We start from the raw sequence: 21,021 nt of genomic DNA on the forward strand, positions 1-21,021 counted from the left end.
CCCCACCCCCAGGAGTAATACCCTCATTGTGACTAGTATTTATGAAAAATCTGTAAGAGACTGTTCTATGTAGTGGCTCTAATCCCATACACACAACAGTTGTCTGCATTGGGAACTTTTCAAATCGGTGATTGCGGGAACAAACGGCAATTCAGCTTCTTATGGTGCCTGTGCAGGCTTTACCAAGACCTTGGTTCAGGCCCAGTCACATTTACCTTCTGTCTTAAATCTAGAATGGGTGAGGGAAGGGGGGGGGGCAGAGGAGAAAGGTGCTCAGGTGCTAGGTAAAGCTTACTCATCAGCAGCCTAGACTCCACCACTGTTCCTTCTCTTTGGTCTGTCTAGAACAGTGACTATAAATTAGGAAAAACAAAATTATGCTGGCCTGTGGGAAATGATGGGGGTAAAGAGGCAGGGAGGAAAAGGGCATTGGGAAGCCCTGCTTCAAAACTGAAGACAGACAGACAGACAACCACCCAGACTGCTTAAGTGTCACAGACAGCCCCCCACCCCAAGCTCCCTTCCAGATATCCCCATAAATCATTTGGGCACACTCCCTCTAGGAATTGCAATTTCTGTCTCCACCTGTCCCTAAGGAGCTGGCCCTGTGGAGAGGTGTGTTGGTTGTTTTGTTTTTGCCAGAGGCCCTCGCCCTAGGTGCTCCTGCATAGGTACCTTGGCCCCTGATATGGGATGAACACAGCCCCAGATGCTCGAGAGCCAAGGAGGTCAGATCGGGAACAGCCTCCCCACTTCCACACCCTGGGATCCAAGCTTGCTTGGTTCTTGCCATCTTGCGGGATGATGTCACATTTGGAGGGAGATACACAAGTGCCTCTCCATCCCTGGGGTGGGGGGAAGGGACTTTGCTGGGACTCTCGAGTGGGGGGAGGGGAGAGGGGAGCAGGGTCTAAACCCTCAGGCTCCCGTGCAGGTCTGTCTCTGTCCCAGACGAGCTGCTATCAGAGTCCATTTCGGCGTTCTCATTATGGAGCCTCTCCAGCACTTTCTGACGAATCAGTCCCAGGCGCATCAAGAGGGACTGGTAGTCAAAGTGGCCCCGCTTCTCTCCAAAAGGGTCCTGTGGGGGAAAGGAGACAAGCGGGAAGGAAGATTCAAGTCTGGGTGGCTCACCCTAGACAGAGCAGCTTTAGGCCCACGTGAAACACACGCTCAACTTCTGAGCATGGGGACAGAAGGGGGCATAGCACAGAGAGTTCCCAACAGCAGACATCATCATCTTTGTTTAGGAATATTGTGGCACGTTCACCACCCCAGATAGGTCTGGCTTGGGCCAACATTAAAATGTGTTTGCATTCCCCCAAAGCAAGCCACTGTGCAGAAGGGGGACACAGTAACGGCGAGATAGATAGGGAAGAGAAATTCAAGACCAGGACTGTAATCATTAAGTGTGCTGGTGTTTTCAATTAACCTCATACAAACTATATAAGGGGAAAATTACCCTTCATTCCCTATACTCAAAAAGGGTAATTTGCTTTTCTGAGATCATAGGCAGGTCTAGAAGGAAGGAGTTCTGACTTCGGATAAGCACCTGCCCTCCTCCCCACGGACCAGTCATCACATTCCTGTCCAGGTTTCTGGGCATCACTCCAGTCCTTGTCATTCGAGATCAAAGATAACCAAACATTACGTGGAAAGGGGTTAACTGTCCTTAAAGTCTCAAAAATAACTATGGGTGGGGTGAAGGGTATAAAAAAAGAAATTTAAAATGCTAAATAAGGATTATGGCAGCAAAGTAGCTTGCCCAGCGTTCAAACAAGTGGAGACCTCTTTCCTTGGCAGTTACAAAAAGTCCACGATTTTCCCTCTCACATAATGTCTGCTTCTCCCACCTAAACTCCTTCCACACTTCTGCCCGCACATTACCATCATGATCAAGGGCCAGTGGATGTAAGTCAGTCTCTTGTGACTACAGCCCATACTTTTCACATTTGAGGGTTATGTTCTCCCAAAACTGAACTCCACACTTACTCTGGAGCTGTCAATTTCCCAAATCTTCCTCCTTTCTTCACTGGCTCCATTTCTACCCATTCTCCGCCTTCCCAGATGCTGCTCCTCCCTGCCCTTCCCTTGTCATGAGTTGGTTTTCCTTCACAGACTGAACATTAGAAATGCTGCTAGATACCAGCAATGATAATTCCTGATGGGGAACAAGCTACAGCATGCATCATCCTCGATATAGTCTCAGAAAAGGTTCAGGAAACAAGTCAGCCTTGAGCTGGTCCTGCCCTTTGAGTTTAAATGCGGGACATAGGAGGGAAGTCCTTGAAGGGAGGATAGGGAAGCTACCATCTCTGAGCAGCACCTGAGGAAACAAAACAGTTACTCCCACTGCTGGTGGTGCTGGGTGGGTGGGAACATAGACCAAAAAGAACTGGAAAGAACCTGAAGAGGCTTTAGCCACTTATCCAAGTCACCACTTTTCTAAGCAAGTAAATGATCCAACAGACACAGGACTGGCCCTTCAGGACAGGAAGATTCTCAACCAGTTGCTTATATTGGATCCTATTTACAATTCGGTTTAATAAGAACCTCTTCTTTTAAGCAAGCCTAAATTCTGCATTCTTATTGGAAGCAGAAGCACATTTCCCCAGTAGTGGCAGAGAACGAACAACTGGTTACCATCCTTGTATTAGGTTCTTTCAACAATAGTTGCACACCCAATGTTTCCCTAAGCATTCCTTCTCTTAGCACCCCCCTGAGCTAGGGATGGAATTCCAACAGATGACTCTCATAATCCCTAAGTTCTGAGAGGGCTGAATGTTCTTGGTTTGAAAAGACTACTGACCAAGAAAGGAAGGAGTTCCAGGCTAGAAAGCAGGATGATTCAGATTCTACTCTTGAGTACCTACTTTATGCCAGGAACCTAGAACCAACTCCATATGACTTCAGTCTCTCTCTGGGCCTCAGCTACTCAATGCACCAGGTTCCTTTTGGCTCTGCACTCTATGAGAGATGTGGATGTCACCCTTGTGAGGGGGATTTACATGGTCTGTTGTAAGGCCTCTGGAGTCAGCAGCGGGGGCTCTGTTACCTGCATAGTCTGGCCTTGAAGGTGCAGACGATCTTTGCAGGCCACCTCATAGAAGTCATAATACTCCAGGAAGGACTTCTCCATCACCCCTCTGGAAAACAAGCAAAGCAGCTTCACTTAGGAACAAGAGGGGAAGGCACCACCCCTTCACCATCGAACCTTAATGCCAAATTCAGCAGCTAGAGTTTCCAAGACCAGATTTGGTTTCCTACAAAGATCTTTCAATGGAAAATGGAAAAAGAAACAGCTGACTGACCATGGTTGATTTCCCTTATACCCTAAGGATTATAAAATGAGAGTGACTGTTAATACTGATCATTTGAACTCCAACTTCAACTCATGACTTTGCTCATTCTCATTCGTTTTCCACAGGCCATCCCTAATCCCAAACCTTACTCAAAATTCTCCTAGATACACCTGAAACACTGTAATCAACTATACATCAATTAAGAAAAAAGAAAGAAAAAACCGTTGCCCCCCCATTTCCTAGAAAAGTTTGTTTCATTAACTCTTTGCTCATCTAGTTTTTAACACCTAGAAATAAACTTGAACCCTAAGAAATGGGTTTATCATGAAGTACTCTACACCTCATTTGGCTGTATAACAGTTAAGTGTCTTTAGTCAAACAGGGGCTCCCTGAAGGCATGGACTATGTCTTTCCCATCAGGCTCGGCACTCTCCAAGAACCGAAAAGCTCTCTGAACTTCCTTTTGGGTAACCCCTTGGTCACTTGCTCTTTAAAAGCATGAACCACATCTTTCCTCTTTCTCTTTCTCTGGTGCCCAACACTGGACTTTGCCGCAAAGGTTCTCAAATGTACGAACAAGCTCAATATCCAGAAGGAATACCAAGTACCAAGTGGGCTCTCTTCACACATACCGTAGGGGTTCAGGGCAGGGACACTTTCCTTCCATCATGTCACAGACCGCCACTCTGATGGTCTCATGCCGAATACATTCATTGTAATTTTTGCTGTCTCCTGGATGTCTCTCCTATAATGTGACAGACACCACAGTATCCAAGTACAAAATTTAGGTAAAAAGAAAAGCCAATGGGAAGAGATTTTAGGATTAGTATGGGGTACGTGACCCAAGCAAATGAACTAAGAGGATGCCTTTCCCACTATATGGCAGATCCATGAAGAGCAACTAAGTCCTTGAGACCCCTCCCCCCCCCCCCCCCCCCCACACATACCAGTACCCATCCTCTGTTATGGGTCATTTGACCTATAAGCAGCAAACCACATCCATCAAATTTCCCTAAGCCTGAAATGAAAGGCCTCGCAGGAAGGATTAAGTGGGAAATAACCATGTGTAAGAATAATGGTGGGACAAAAAGGTATAAATGATGCTAGGAGTCTTAGCCTGAAAAACCTATAGATATCGGGATGCTTCCTGGTTAACGCCTTTACACATCTGTGGATTCCACCATCATTGAATTCAACTATTGTCTATCAGAAGTAGAACCTGAAGTTTTCAAAAGAAAAAACTCCGAACCTGGTCTGGAGAGCTGATAGGAACATGTGGGCGTGAACAGACGGGAGCATGGCGTTCCACCCTTTAACTCTTCCCTTGGTCCCCCCTCCCACCACCAACTCTAGTCAATCAGAGCCTTGGCTCTGATCAAAACATGTAATGAACAGGAAATACACACATGCCTTCAGCCTACCATCACGGTTCCCAATGTGCACCACAGCGAAATCACAAGGGCACTGTGGGATACTGTAAACTTTTTGAGGAAAACCACAGTATTCAACACCTGTGAAATTCCATGCAAACTACTACCTTGAGATAGGTAGTTCAGTTTTTTTTTGTTGTTGTTGTGGTACGCGGGCCTCTCACTGTTGTGGCCTCTACCGTTGCGGAGCACAGGCTCCGGACGCGCAGGCTCAGCGGCCATGGCTCACGGGCCCAGCCGCTCCGCGGCATATGGGATCTTCCCAGACCGGGGCACGAAGCCACGTCCCCTGCATCGGCAGGCGGGCTCTCAACCACTGTGCCACCAGGGAAGCCCTAGGTAGTTCAGTTTTAATGTTGAACTGTATTACATTCCTTTTGATGACATATTGTTTTCACGAAGCTGAATTTTCAGTCACTACTTTAGTAAATAGCAAGTAGCATATGAAAACAGGAGGGAACAGAAATGAGGGTGGTGGCTCTGGTCTGATTCCAAGATTTTAAAAGTTGTATGGCACTGAACAGGTGTACACATCCCATTATTAAGTCAGTGTAGTCATCTGAGAAGGAAGTAAGTTGTTTGGACCTAACTACTTAACAAATGGAACAGTGTGGCATTTCTTTCTGCCTGGGGAACTGTGAAAAAAAAACTACCAAGACAAGGGGGTTCTGTGAACCAAGAATGTTTGGTAGTTTTAAGAATAAAAGGGGTCCCATCTCTTGAATTTCCAAACAAGACGTAAAAATCAGGTCCTTGGTTAGCCAATGAGGTCCGTTTCCATTTCCACCTACTCCTGAAATCACATTCACTATTTGTTTGAAAGGATGGCTTAGGGAATAATTTTTGTTCATTCCTTTTTTTTTTTTTTTTTTTTTTTTTACCGTACGCGGGCCTCTCACTGCTGTGGCCTCTCCCGCCACGGAGCACAGGCCCCGGACGCGCAGGCTCAGCGGCCACAGCCCACGGGCCCAGCCGCTCCGCGGCATGTGGGACCCTCCCGGACCGGGGCACAAACCCGTGTCCCCCGCATCGGCAGGCGGACCTCCAACCACTGCGCCACCAGGGAAGCCCAATTTTTGTTCATTCTTAAAGGGTATTTCCCTTTGTTTAGGACTACAGAAGAATCACCAATGTTAGTGTTATCTCAAATAGTTTCAAAATGAATTAAGCCGTTTTAATCATTTAAACTGAATTACTGTATCTTTTGATAATATCACTGGAACTCTTTTCCTGTGCTCATGAGTAATCTGGAAGGGGCTTTGAAACAATGGAAGACTTTGGGCTCCGGGGATTACATCCTGATCTGTGTGTCCTTGTGAAAGTTAAGTAACCTCTCCGAGTCACCATTACCTCGGCTGAAAATGGGGATAACATTTATCTTGCAGAGTTAGTATGAGGATTAAATGAGCAGTTACATATAAAGTTTGGAAGGGGCTGGCATATAGTACAGCCTTGGGAATTATGGGTTTTCTCCACCTTCTGTTTGGCAGCACTGACTAAAATACTCTTGCCCTAGCCAATGACTGTTCCTGTGGTTCTGCAGGTAACAGTACTTCACAACTCCAAAAGAAAGTCTGGCTCAGCAGTAGTCACTAGGGAGCACCTTAAAGGGATACTGGGGAATGGAGGCATACAGAACACACTGGCTCCAAGAGCCCCCAAAACAGACACAGAATCAATTTCCAAATGACTCCACTAACTTTAATCCAAGTCAAATGGAAATAACTTATGTTATTGTAATAGGGAAAAAAATTCATTATTAAGGCACACACATGCCAGCTCCTTTTTTCTCCCACAGTGACGAGTTTAATACATGGGGCTGAGCCAGGTCAAAAACAAAACAAAAACCCCCAAGTAGATGTTTCAGATCTCTTAAAACCCAATATTCTACACCCCAAAGCTGGGCCCACCTGGCCTTACCTGCTCAAAGCCAGGTTCATTGTGATAAGGGTTCTCAGTCATCAGGGACTGGATGGAGATGAGCACGGAAGAGATGCTCTGGGCTGGGCTCCAGGCAGGGCCAGTCCATGTACTGCAAAACACATCAGAAGGAAGGGAAGAGGGTGAGGCAGAGAGAGACGGGAAAGGCCCTACAGAAAGACCAGTGTACGAGTACCCCGGGGCCTGGAAGCACCATCATAAGTGACTCACTTTCTCTTTCACTATTAATATTCTGGAATTTCCCAGCCTCCATCTCACCCTCATTCACCAGAAATCACTCAACTGCCTAATCCTCTTATCAAGTGTCACAAAAGAGGGCAAAGTAAGCAAAGTAACTTTGAAGGGATTTTCTTTGGGCTAGGAGAGAAACAGTAGCCAGGGAAGGTTCCCTTCATCAAAATGAAAGAAATAAGGTAAGAAAACAGCTCCAAAGGCAAGCTAAATGTTAACCTCTATGGATCTTAAAGAGCTTATTTATTTATGGGTGGTGATGGAGTCAGAGAGGAGAGAGAAGTTGAGCACAGAGGCAGAGAAGGGACTGAAGCTCCCTGGTTAGAGGCCATGTGGTGGGGTTGATGATCGGGGATCCAGCTCTCTATCAAACCCCCAAAGAGTGTCAAATCCTCTGAAAACTACAGAACTCTGCCAAAGGACAGAAAGGGAATAAGGGGCACTTCTAGAGTGTGGAGGGTTTGAAAATAATACATGAACAACATCTTCAACAACAGAGAAACACCAAAATTGCTCCTCTCTTTCGTATGCCTGATGGAATGTTGGGAGAAGGAGGGAAGCTTGGACATTAAGGACATTTATTTTTAACTCAATTAATTGAAGAGATGGCACCTGAGCTGGAAGCTGAACACAACCTGAACCAGGACTGCCTTGTTCAAGTTAACTCGCCACTTCCCTTTCCCTGCTGGCCTTGAGGGAAGGCCAGTAAGTAATGGGGAACAGTAACTTCCTCAGAGCTCGCTCTTCAGTGCCTCTCAACCTCTCTTCTCAGCTTCAGTTCCCCAGGAACCCTAGACCTTGTGCTCTCCGAAGCATCTAGTATTCGGGCATTGAAGTCAACAGGGTAAACTCATTCAATTTCTTTTGTAAGTCAGCCCAATATTTTTTTCTAGGTAGGGAGGAAAGGAATGCAGCTGTTAAAGTGAATAGTCAACTAAGTACGCATGGGAATTTTCTACTCTGATTCTTGACGGCAAATTTTCAAATTCAGAGTAGCTTCTCCTTTTCCACCCAATACTTCTGCCACTTTTACCCCACCATCTTACTTCCCCTGTTTCTACCGTGAACCAATGTTTGCTCGAAATAGTTTTATATTGGCCTAATGAAGGAAAACCTAATACAAAAACACTTACAAGAACAACTTTCATACAGAAACAACAACTAAGTTTCCTTACCACTGTGGTTTATATATACCGCTACCCTTCCAGCACAGACAATCCTATACCCTAACGAGATAAAGGACTTCTTTAAGGACAACCTCCTTCAAAGGACTTTCTCACTGCCGCAATCACAGAACATATTCTTCGATCTGAGAGAATTGGGCAGAGGGAGAAGTTTGTTTCAGCTGCCTTTTCCCCACACAAACCTAATATATTGGATTGGACAGGAAGAAAGAAAACAGTATCACCAGTCTGGGCAACTTTCTTAACTTCAACTTTTACTTGTTCTATGCCCCAGGGAAATTCAGACCACACTAAAAAGACCAATTCAGAATATGCTAGAAGATATTTCCATTCTGAATTTTTAACCCCCGAAGGAGATTAAAAGGGAATGGATGAGAACTACATGAAGCAAAATCTTGGTAGCACCCAGAAACAAAAATGTACTTGAAACATCTGTGTTTCATATCTGATGTGACTTCCAACCTCAGACATTTTCATTCAGTTGCTAAAACATAATCATCATCATCACCACCACTGCCTCCAAAGCCACTCACGAGAGACTCAGGAATAAGACATTCACAGCCTTGAATGGCACAGGATCTGCAGCCTTTCTCAACCTGCTCAGGAGAGAATTAAGCCCTGATGCCCTAAGGGAGTAGTTCTCCAACAGTTTGCACCAGAATCACCTGGAGAGCCTGTAAGACACAGACTGCTGGCCCTACCCCCAGAGTTCTTGATATAATAATTCTAGGTTGGGGGCCCAGACTCTACATGGCTATAAATTCCCAGATGCTACTGCTGCTCGGGGTGAACCACTTCACTAAGGCATCCACTGTACGTCATGAATTAACTTCTTTTTCTGCATCTAGAATGACAGTAATCAAGTACCATCCGGGGGAGAATTGAGGAAACAGTCACTCCAATCATTTTCTGTGTCCTGTGATTCAGATGAGAAACCCTGGTTGATGAAGGCTGGCCTAGAGTAATATTTGCTAACAACCAACTTGGCCACTTAGAAGTCTCCTCTTACCCTAGAATACTCAAGCAGACTTTCCCATTGCGGTAGAAGTTGGGGTTAAACCTCACTGTGTTATTGCCCGTTGTCATCAGTTTGACCCGAGGTGGGTGGATGGGATAGTCGGGCGGACACCGAAACACGAACAGGAAGAAACCCCCTTCATAAGGAGTGTCAAATGGGCCTGTGATCAATGCATGAATCTGCAAAATAAAACCCCATCTCAAAATTGTGAGGTGATGTCCCATCCCAAACCCTCCTGGCTTCCACTTGCTACCCACGCCAGAAGCAGGACCTTCATCTGAATCCATATTCCATATCCTCACCATGAAAAATGAATAGCCTGTGCTCACTCACACCAATAAATATTTTTGGAATTTTAAGAAACCCCATTACAGTGTAGTGGCATCTTACTCAGGGGTTACATTCTAAAGTTAGAGCCCAAGGTGAAAATTTAATCTAGCCAAAATCACCCTTGAGTGTCCCTTAAAACTCCCTTAAAGCATGTTTTTTGTTCGGACTTCCCTGATCAGTATTTTATATAACAAATGGATAGAACACCAACGTGCAAAACATAATATACATCTGTAAAATATTGTCCTAGCATGCTTAATTTTAAGAAATCAATACATATTTTTACTGAGTACGTATGTTTGGATTTGCCTAGGTTAAACATGCGTACGATGCAACTCCACCCTCCATTTATGTGGCACAAAGGGGAGGAGATGAATGGAAAAGAAGAAAGGGATTGGAGGCCACAGCACCAGTGCCAATCACAGGGCAGAGCTGAGGGTTGTGATGGAGGCCTACAGTATCTGTCTCCTCCGCAGAGGATCAAACCTACTGTGGAGGATGTGGCTCAGGCAGCATCCAGCTGTGTGAAAGATACAAAGAAAAATGGGGAAACTCAGGGTCCACTCGGAGCCATAGACTATCCCCAAAACTTTCCCCAACACTGTAGGTTAATAATAATATAAAAAAATCAGCAGCACTTGAAACAAAATGCTAAGTTCTCTTCCTCCAGCTGTGATTTATTGAACAAGACTTCCCTTCTTGAAGGGAAGAAAACCTAACTGACTCAGTTATATTTCTTCATCTACAAAGGCTCCTAGGCACTTAAGTCTGCTCAGAATTTAAACAGCAAGAGGAAAAAGGACCTGCAATCCAATGCCTCTGTCTATAGTCCCCACCTTGCCCTGGTGGCATCCTATGTTATCTTTTAGCCTTCAGTCATTTGGAATAGCAAGCTCAAATGGTATCAACATGACATCAATTCTGGGACCCCAGGGACTAGCATATTAACACTAATACTTGACTAAGAACAAGATGTCCCAGGAAAAACATTTCCAACCACATAAAAAGAAAAAAATCAATTTAAAGGGAAACCTATTCAAAACAAAACAGACACACAAATAATACCAAATCTGAATTTTTACTATAAGAAATTTGACACTAAAAGGAGTTTTCATTTAAACAACACTAGATTTAGGTAATCTGATTTCTTCCCGATATCAGTTTAAGTAAAAATTCACTTCTCAGGGTAGAGCAATCAATGACAGAGAAGTCTAGGTATCTATGCCAGAGGAATTTAAGCTTTCTCTTGTGTCTGTGTGTGGACAAGAGAGGAACGGTCTTTGGGGTGGAAAGGATATTCAAAAGCAATCAGTAAGGACAGGAGCCTAAACAAGGCCCTGTAACTACAAACACTGTTCACTCAAGCCTGTCCCATCCCCAACCTTCTTGGCATCTGACTTACAGCACCACACTTAAAGGTCAAGAGTGGCAAGATGGGGGAAGAGTTGGCTAGTACAATAGGGTGACCATATAATTTATCATCCAAACTGGAGCATTTTTGAGAGGTAAAGAGTGCTCTATTAATAATTAAGCTTGGACAACAGGCATAAACTGGCTTTTCCAAGCCAACCAGGACCTTTTGGCACCCCAAAAGAGATACCTGTTCAAGGCTCTGTTCCACCTCACTGTGTGACCTTGGGCAAGCCACTTACTCTCTTGGGGTTTTGATTTATTCATCTACGTAATCAGAGATGTGAGCTGGATAATCTCTTTTAGGCTCTTTCAACTTTATGGGCCCAATTTCCCAATAACCCCCAAACCCCACCAAGGTACATACCTTAGTCATGTCAACAGTATCAGGTACAACGAACATTCCTGGAGGAGGCTCCTTATAAATGGACATGATATCCCTGTATAACACCAAGAGGAAGTGGGGGAGGGAGTGAGGGAGAGGAGAAAAAAGGGGAATCCCTTGAGCAGGACAGTTGTTATCACCTCAGTGAGGCCAGGGTTCGAGAAAGTGGTGCTTGGTACCACAAACGTTTGCACCGTCTTGTTGGCTGAGAAATCTCAGCTGAGTATTTGTCAGGCAAGCAGAGAGCAAATTATTATCAAAGGGGCATTGTTTCCTCAGGGGGAGGGAAGGGAGAGGGGGAAAAAAAAAATCAGAGATCCCAATGGTATCCAATGTCGCCCTGGAAAAGCCGCATCCCATTTACTCACTTCCTCCCACATGGCACTTCACTCACTCCCCACCTCCGAGATTCCCAGGGACTACAGCTGAATGCTACATGAAGATTTCTCGGTAACTGGGAAGGCATAGTCAACTCCACTAAAAAACTAATTCCATAAACCACACAGTGGACCGTTGTTAGCACGGGGATTATATGAAGCAAGTGAGCTAGCAGGGAGCAATAATGGCCTTCTTGCCCAGGAGACTAACAGTGTACAGACCTCTTCAGGTTGGGATGGGGACCCTCTGAAATTGCTGAGAATCTCACAGGTGGAGGATGACATGAAGTCATTACTATAGAAGATGAGAGGACTTCTAGGTCATAGCTCATAAACTAGAATGGATCAGTTGTGAGCAAGGGCCTATAGGTGGGAAATCTAGGGACTTGCTACGGTACAGAGGGACATAAAAAAGTGCAAACAAGTGACAGAGTGGAGGAAAAGAAGTATTGGCAGAACTCAGAGATATGTTAGGATTGGAAGACTGAAATGGCTGAAGGAGTACAAGAGTTGAGAAGTGCTGAGTTTCTCAAGTTAGAGGTGGCAACCCTGATGGAGTTGGCAAACTGTGTCAGGCACTGGGCCAGGTACTTTACACACAGTATGCTGTTTAATTTTTAGTACAACCTTGAAAGTAGGTAGAAACATCTGAAAGAACTTGGAATGTGGGGAATGTGATTACCTAGATGAGGATGACTGTGATGGTGGCATGGGGAGAGAGAGTCTGGCTATCAGCAAACAGGTTTCAGGATTAATAGCAGCTAAAAAGCATTCCCTTTTCCTATGTGATAGGTACTATGCTAAGCAATTTCACAAAAACATTATCTATTAAATGATATGATCTGAGATCAGTCACCCAAGAAATAAGCACAGAAGGGCCTTGGGCCTTTGTTCCTATATTTCAATTGGGTACATTTGCTTCAGAAAGTAAATCACATGACTCAGAGGAAAGAATACAGAAAAGAAAGTCTTGACTGGGATATCACAAGCCAATGTGAGACTGGGTGGGGGGGCGGCAGGGGGATGGAAGCTTGAGTTCCTGGAACAGGTGTGAGAGTAGAGAGCTTTGGGGTTCTGGAAAAGTGGTTCAAGAGAAGGCTGCTGGCATGCGTGGGAAGCGACCTAGACTTGGGTAGGGGACTCTGTGGAAGGGGTTGAGGAGGCCGGGAATAAAGCCAGGATGGCCTGACGTCTCAGGCCGGGCAAAGCAAGCTGTGTGTGTGTCTTACAAATGGGGCTCGGGAGGAGACGACGCAGGGGACCGCTGGGTGGGGCCTCCGGGCTGCATCTAACAGGGCTGGGGTGGAGAAGGGGGGAGAGGGGCGGTGCGGAGGGCGGGAGGGGGTGTTACTGAAGCGCCGAAGGGTCGGGTTTCGGGCGGGAGGTCGGGAGGTGTGGGGGAGGGTGTCCGGACTGGAGACTGAGGGCTCAAGGGAGGTTACCGAGGGGCGGGGTCGGACCTGGATACGCGAGGAGGGGCTTGGTGCGTGTGGGGCTGGGGGCGGGGGGAAAGGGGACTTGGATCCCGACGCTCCGGGCTGGCAAGACGTGGGCTTGGGAGCTGGGCCACCGCGAGGGCAGTGGGGGTGGCAGTGGGACAGAGTGGGGGCGGCGGGGAAGGTCGAGCCCCGGAGCTCGGGGCTGGGGGAGGAAAAACCCCGGCTCACCGCTTGATCCGGAGTAGACACTGCGGCGCGGTTCGCTCGCCGTCCCAGTCGGAGCTGAGTGTGGGGTCCCAGTGGCTAAGCAGCGCGGCCCCGTGGGCAGCGGCCGAGGGCGGGAGCCCGGGCAGCGGAGCCAGGCCGCTCCCTGGCCCCCCGGCCCCGCCCGCTGCCGCCGCCGCCGCCCACACATCCGGCAGGAAAGGCGGCCCGAACCCGCCGCCGCCGCTAACGCCAACAACACCGGCGACGCCGCTCGCCCCGGGGCCCGCCGCCCCGGCGCCTGCCGTCGCCGCCTCCTCAGTCGGACTCTCCGCCATCGCTCCTTCGCTTCCGGGACTGCTCGGCAGCACGTCCGCCGACCAGAGCGGCCGCTGCTCCCTCCCGCTCCCCGCACCACCGAGAGCGGGGCCAGAGTGTCCCCACCCTCCGCTTCCCCGGCCTGGGCGGTGTTGGCTCCGCCCACCCCCGCCCCGACCAGCGAGAGGCGCTCTGCAAGAGCGTCCACCCACAGTCCTCCAGGGCGGGCGGGGGTCGGAGCTCGCCGGCCAAGCGAGGGTACTGGGCCTGCGCGGGTCCCGCGCTTTGCGGGAGGAAGTTCTGAGGCGGGTACGGACTCCTAGGTGCAGTTGAGGACCCAATTCCAAGGAATATTTTAGTTTCAAGCGTTGAAAGGGGAGGAGAGGAGGACCATTTACCACATCTAGGAAAGCGACCCTCTGACGTGCCCAAGGGGTAGGACTGGGGATCCAGCTTCCTTGTGGGGAGGTGCTGGGTAGAGGAGTTGACCCGCTTAGGGCCCTTCCTGTCCTAAAGTCTCTGTGATTTATCCTTCCTGCACCCTCACCCACGGAGGGCAGGCTGCCATTGCCCCCTGCCTGCAACAGGACCAAGAGGAAGGAAGGAAGGAATCAGGAACTACGAGTGAAAAACTACCTCGTTTTAGAGTTTATTCGATATATATTTATGAAGGGCTTGCTAAATGCCAGGCACTTTTGCTAGGCGTTGCCATAGGGATAATAAAACAAACCTAGAGAAGCTTGGTAAAAAGAAGAAAATCAGGCCTCCTGACTCCAAGCTCAACATTTCTTTCCACAAGGCCTTGAATATGCAGGAATCAAGGGGCTGTGAGTTTAAATCCTGGGAGGATTCCTCAGGACTTTACTGAGATTAAGCTGAAAAAATACAAGCCATCAAAGAAACAAAAACAAGCCATCCAAAAAAAAAGCTTTCCCTTTTCTGCCTATCAAGAGTACAGGATCGGGACTTCCCTGGTGGTCCAGTGGTAAAGAATCCGCCTTACAATGCAAGGGACATGGGTTCGATCCCTGGTCGGGGAACTAAGATCCCACGTGCCACAGGGCTACTAAGCCTGCGTGCCACAACTACTGAACTCGTGCACCTCAACTAGAGACCCCGTGCCGCAAACTACAGGGCCCATGCGCTCTGGAGGCCATACGCCACAGCTAGAGAGGGAAAACGCACCGCCACAACTAGAGAGAAGCCCGCGTGCTGCAACGAAAGATCCCACATGCCTCAACACAGATCCCGCGTGCCGCAACTAGGACCCAACACAGCCAAAAATAAAAAAGTAAATAAATAATAATTAAAAAAAAAAAGAGTACAGGATCATAATTTAACACTCCCAGCAAGACCTCGGGCAGCACTCAGTAACCAAACATACTGATACTTCTGTAGCAAAGCATATGAATATTCATATTAATTTGGGTACACTTATGAATATTCATACAAAATCAGACGAATAGCCTCACTTTATTTTTTATTTTTAAACTTTTTTTATTTCTTTAATGTTGTATCTATTTATTTTTATTTTTGGCTGTATTGGGTCTTCGCCGCTGCTCGTGGGCTTTGTCTAGTCGCAGCGAGCGGGATCCACTCTTCGTTGCAGTGCGCGGGCTTCTCATTGCGGTGGCTTCTCTTGTTGCCGAGTGCAGGCTCTAGGCGCACGGGCTTCAGTAGTTGTGGCACAAGGGCTCAGTAGTTGTGGCACGTGGGCTCTAGAGCGCAGGCTCAGTAGGTTGTGGCTCACGGGCTTAGTTGCTCCGCAGCATGTGGGATCTTCCTGGAACAAGGCTCGAACCCGGGTCCCCTGCATTGGCAGGCGGATTCCCAACCACTGCGCCACCAGGGAAGCCCCAGCCTCACTTTAGATTACGTTTTGCCGCCAAATTTGTTTCTTAAAAAAGAAGTCCTGTTTTCACAGCTTTATGAATTTTCCAGCCAGGGACTGTGGAGTTGAGTGATAATAGCCAGCATTTATTGAGAGCTAAAATACTGGATTTTTAGTTAACATTTATTGAGTGCCTGATAGGTGCCAAGCGCTTTTTTTTTTTTTTTAACACAAATGGATTTTTTTTTAAATTTTTGGCTCCGTTGGGTCTTCGTTGCTGTGCGTGGGCTTTCTCCAGTTGCGGCGGGCGGGGGCTGCTCTTCGTTACGGTGCGCGGGCTTCTCATTGTGGTGGCTTCTCTTGTTGCGGAGTACGGGCTATAGCCGCACGGCCTTCAGTAGTTGTGGTACACAGGCTCAGTAGTTGTGGCTTGCAGGCTCTACAGCACAGGCTCAGTAGTTGTGGCACATGGGCTTAGTTGCTCCGTGGCACGTGGATCTTCCCGGACCAGGGCTTGAACCTGTGTCCCCTGCATTGGCAGGCGGATTCTTTTTTTATTATTATTTTTAAAATTTTATCTTATTTATTTTTTTTTTTTTTTATCTTATTTTTAAAATTATTTTTGGCTGTGCTGGGTCTTCGTTGCTGTGCACAGGCTTTCTCTAGTTGCGGCCAGCAGGGGCCACTCTTTATTGTGGTACGCGGGCTTCTCATTACAGTGACTTCTCTTGTTGTGGAGCATGGGCTCTAGACGTGCGGGCTTCAGCAGTTGCAGCACACGGGCTCAGGAGTTGCAGCACGCGGGCCCTAGAGCGCGTGGGCTTCAGTAGTTGTGGTGCAAGGGCCTAGCTGGTCCGCGGCATGTGGAATCCTCCTGGACCAGGGCTCGAACCCGTGTCCCCTGCACTGGCAGGCAGATTTCCAACCACTGTGCCACCAGGGAAGTCCCTGGCAGGTGGATTCTTAACCACTTAACCACTACACCACCAGACAAGTCCTGTGCCAAGTGCTTTGTATGTCTTATTTATTCCTTTCAACAAACCTATGAAGTAAGTACTATTATTAGTCCATTCTGATAGATGGAAAAAGAGAGGCTTACAGAGGTTCAGTCATTTACATGGGTCACAGTGAGAGCAAGCCAAATCTGTCTCCAGAAAAAACGTTCTGACCACTATGTCATACTGTCACAGCTTGGAACTCTCTCCCACACTTATCACATTGTACCTTGTACTAATTACAGTCCTTTGGTACCTGTTGCTTCCACCCCCTACTCCCTCCTGCTCCCCGTTCTTCGGACTCTAGATCGTGTATTATCTATGAATCCAGCATGGGGCCTGTCACAGCTTAGGTACTTAACATGAAGCAAAATGAATTGATACAATATTTTATACAGATTTCATGTTTTATTGGTATAGCATTTTACCACTCTATAATAAAGATGCCTAAATATCTCTGAAAGGATATGCAAGAAACTGGTAACAGCGGTTGCCTCTTGACTGCAGACAAGATGGGGCAAAGGGCATATATATATATATATACACACATACACACACACAAACACACTTGTACCTTTTAAATGTTGTGCTGTACATCTATTGCCTATTCAAACTATATATTTCATTCATTTTTTAAGGATTCTAGAATTTTTCTTGGGTATTATTTACTTAGTAAGATGGTCAAAAGTCATTGGGTAACCTCACGCAAAGAAAAACACTACTTCATAGCTTCTCCATGGCTACAGACTGCAGAGGCCCATAGGGGGCCCATGGGGTGAGAGGAGTCCTCAATGGGTCCCTTACTTATTATTGGACCATTGTTTTCAGGTACAAGGTCCATTAGAGATGGGACAATGAACAGAAAACCACTTACCTCAGATCCAGAAAAAAGAGGTTCAACCTTTGATATGTACCACTCTGCAAATATCCTCTTTGAGCCTATTTCTGCATCCATAGAATGGTGATAATTACTACCTCTCAGGGTTTTTCTGAGGATTAAGTGTGGCATTTTTAGAAGTGTTTTGCAAAGTGGTAAGCACTGTCCAAATAATTGGCACCTCACTTGCCCATGTGCCTTCTCTCCTCTGGGCCTGTGCTCATATTTTCTCTACCTGGAATACGCTTTCCCTTTATTAGGGAAAATCCTAATTATTTAAAGTCTCTAAGCTTCTATTCTTCATCAGTAATACTGATAAAAAAAATAGTAGCTATAAAGAAGAGATAATGTGATGATGAATGTGCACAATACCTGGCCAAAGTAAGTGTTCGATAATAATAATAATTATTATTATCTTAAATTTTACTTATTTATTTTTGGCTGCATTGGGTGGCTTCTCTTGTTGCGGAGCATGGGCTCTGGGTGTGTGGGCTCAGTAGTTGTGGCACATGGGCTTAGTTGCATGTGGGATCCGTGGCATGTGGGATCTTCCCGGACCAGGGCTCGAACCTGTGTCCCCTGCACTGGCAGGTGGATTCTTAACCACTGTGCCACCAGGGAAGTCCTGGAAGTCCTGCGTTCAATAATTATTAACTCTTTAAAAAAATTATTTATTTTATTTTTGGTTGCATTGGGTCTTTGTTGCCGTGCACGGTCTTTCTCTAGTTGTGTTGAGTGGGAGCTACTCTTTGTTGCAGTGCTCAGGCTTCTCATTGCGATGGCTCCTCTTGTTGTGGAGCATGGGTTCTAGGCGCACAGGCCTCAGTAGTTGTGGGACACGGGCTCATTAGTTGTGGCGCATGGGCTTAGTTGCTCCGAGGCATGTGGGATCCTCCCGGACCAGGGATCAAATCTGTGTTCCCTGAGTTGGCAGGCGGATTCTTAACCACTGCCCCACCAGGGAAGTCCCAATAATTATTAACTCTTATTATTCTTACCTTCAAGCCTGGCTGTAATATTACTTTCTCTGCCAAGCTTTAACACCCCCAGGCATATTATTAATATTATTAGTCATTTTTAATTACTCCATCCTCTGAAGTAATTCATACCTTTATTATAGCACGTACTGCTTTTTAAAAAAAATAAATTTATTTATTTATCTTTGGCTGCGTTGGGTCTTCATTGCTGGTGCGGGCTTTCTCTAGTTGCAGTGAGCGGGGGCTACTCTTCGTTGCAATGCGCGGGCTTCTCATTGCGGAGGCTTCTCTTGTTGCGGTGCACGGGCTCTAGGTGTGCAGGCTTCAGTAGTTGTGGCACGCAGGCTCAGTAGTTGTGGCTCACGGGCTTAGTTGCTCCGCGGCATGTGGGATCTTCCCGGACCAGGGCTCGAACCCGTGTCCTCTGCCTTGGCAGGCGGATTCTTAACCACTGTGCCACCGGGGAAGCCCTGCTTTTTATTTTAGTAGTTTGGTTACTCATCTGTCTAGCTACTACATATGACGTCCTCTAGGGCAGTAAGCATGGAGCACCTATCTTGTATCTCCAGGACCTGACATTCAGTGAGTATTGCAGAAATGGTAAACACAATGGAAGTGTTTGGTAGCCAGGTGCCCTTCCCCTGGCCACGGATCTTTAAGATTTCACCTCCTCTTCCTCAGAAATGCCCATTTTCTTTCCAAAGGGCTGGCCAAGCTTGTACAAAGAATCTTCAACTCAAGGTCTAAAGGGCTGCAGCTGCTTGAAGGACCAGCTCACCAACTCCCAAGGGAACTCCAGAAGGCCTCTAAACTGGGAAAGGAAGGACCAGGGAGAGGCTAGCAGAACTTTGTGAATTGGCATTGCTTAGTCCAGTGCTCACTGACTTTTTCAAGGCAACACCTGGCTGCTTTTCCCTGGCAGCTTGGCCGCAGCGCAAGAGTGTGCCTTCTGAAGCCACTCCCATGGCCTCTGGGGATGGATGACACAACCAAGCTGTGTTCCGACAGGAAACTGGATCCAAGCCTCTCTCTCCTCCCCAGCACACTGGACTGCATTGAGCCATCTTTCAGTGCAGCAAAGTTTGGTAGCACCTTGCTCATGGCAACCTGGCAGCACTCTCCCCCAGGACAGAGACCAGCAAGTATCCTGATGTTCAGGTCACTGCTGTGCTTCAACCTTCTAAATAGATACATCGTGAAGATCCTTCTCCTCTTCCCCAAGGTCTTGTGTCCCACTGCTCTCTGGAGCAGTCCTTCCCCTCCAGGGCCTAGCCTTTTGTCTTGGGCTCAGTGCCAGGAATAGATGAAGAGTTCCCATCCAGGTACCAAATTGGGGGCTAAAAGGAAAAATCAGAACCTGGACTGGGTGTTGGAGGCTTCTGATTATAAGTAATAGCTATATTAAAATTTTTAATAATACACGTATGTGTTATCTCATTACATATCTCAATACATCTTTATATTACATATAATTAATACTGTACATGTATATTAAAAAATACTGTACATTACATATATTATCATTATTTGCATATTTACCTGTATTATCTTACTTTGTTGTCACAATCACTATGAATTGTTCTCATCCCCATTTTACAGATGGGGAAATCAAGGCTCAAGAGAGATAATTAACTTCATAGTTAAGAAATGGCAGGGCTGAGATTTGCACTCCCCTCTAACTCCCAAGTTTATGGTCTTTGCCACCTTGCTGAACTCTTAAGGCAGTGGTTACTCAGTGTTTTTTTGGTCATTACCCCTCTCCCAAGAACAGTGCACCTCTGTATGCACTCACAATTATTTTGTGGTAAGCAAAATGGTCCCATCCATGGGCCATAGAGCTTAGATAAAGAATCTCAATGGTAATGGACTAATTGCCTGCTTGCGGGTGGGAGCACATTCTCTCTTTTTTTTCCTAGTATTTCTTTATTTGGCTGCTCCTAGTTGCGGCACCTGGGATCTTTTAATTGCAGCATGCGGGATCTAGTTCCCTGACCAGGGATGGAACCTGGGCCCCCTGCATTGGGAGTGCGGAGTCTTAGCCACTGGACCACCAGGGAAGTCCCGCACATTCTCTCTTGACTCTAGAGTTCCATGGGCCCACCAACCACATTCCCAACCCCGCTGATTTGGATTTGAAAGCCCAGCAATTCCAAAGCTGTTTGGAACGCATGATGAAGGGAAATTCTTACCAGCCCCTTGGGAAAAAAATAAGTTCCTGGAGCTTCACAGGAAGGAAAAGGTAACCATCTTCCCTGGGGGCTGCCCCTTGATTACCACCAAAGGGTAGTGACCTGGCAAGGATGCCAGCCTGACATCCCCAAAGGTTACTGCATTCCATTTGCATAACAGCATTACCAGTTAATCCATTGCTCCCTTGGTGATACCTCAGCTGCCACTTCAACCTCAGTCTGATTCCTTCTCTTTGGCCCTAAGATTCCTGGGCTCTGCTTCAGGTTCTATCACTGGGTTGCTGTGGACAATCTTGAGAGTTACTTTAGGTGAACAGACTAAGAGGACAAGTAGCAGGTTACAGTAGACCAACGGTTCTCAACCGGGAGTGATTTTGCCCCAGAACTAGGAGACATTTGTCAATCTTACATTTGGCAATTGGTTGTCACAACTGGGGGAGGGGAGGTTGCCACTGGCATCTAGTGGGTAGAGACTAGGGATGTTGCTAAACATTATCAGACAATGATTTATCTGGCCGGGAATGTGCCAAGGGTGAGCGATCCTGTGGAAGAAGACCATGATTGTTGAACGTTAGGTGGTCTC

At 46.9% G+C, this 21,021-nt stretch overlaps 1 protein-coding gene and 1 long non-coding RNA gene across 2 annotated transcripts; one reads left to right on the forward strand and one right to left on the reverse strand.

Annotated features, from left to right (window-relative positions):
• Window positions 1-326: 326 nt before the first annotated feature.
• On the reverse strand, window positions 327-13,589 carry UBE2Z (ubiquitin conjugating enzyme E2 Z). Its single transcript, XM_027094851.1, has 7 exons — window positions 13,276-13,589; window positions 11,214-11,286; window positions 9,098-9,285; window positions 6,653-6,764; window positions 3,935-4,047; window positions 3,056-3,146; window positions 327-1,081 (listed from the first exon to the last, which is right to left on the reverse strand). The coding sequence occupies exons 1-7, from the start codon at window positions 13,587-13,589 to the stop codon at window positions 911-913; spliced, it is 1,062 nt and encodes a 353-aa protein (XP_026950652.1). The 3' UTR covers window positions 327-910.
• A 247-nt stretch (window positions 13,590-13,836) lies between these two features.
• On the forward strand, window positions 13,837-19,668 carry LOC113613826 (uncharacterized). Its single transcript, XR_003430375.1, has 2 exons — window positions 13,837-14,004; window positions 18,954-19,668. It is a non-coding gene; the product is annotated as an uncharacterized LOC113613826 (long non-coding RNA).
• The last annotated feature ends 1,353 nt before the right edge of the window (window positions 19,669-21,021 follow it).

This window comes from Aethalodelphis obliquidens, unplaced genomic scaffold (assembly GCF_003676395.1).
Source record: "Aethalodelphis obliquidens isolate GAN/ISIS:26980383/991018 unplaced genomic scaffold, ASM367639v1 scaffold89, whole genome shotgun sequence".
Taxonomy (NCBI): domain Eukaryota; kingdom Metazoa; phylum Chordata; class Mammalia; order Artiodactyla; family Delphinidae; genus Aethalodelphis; species Aethalodelphis obliquidens.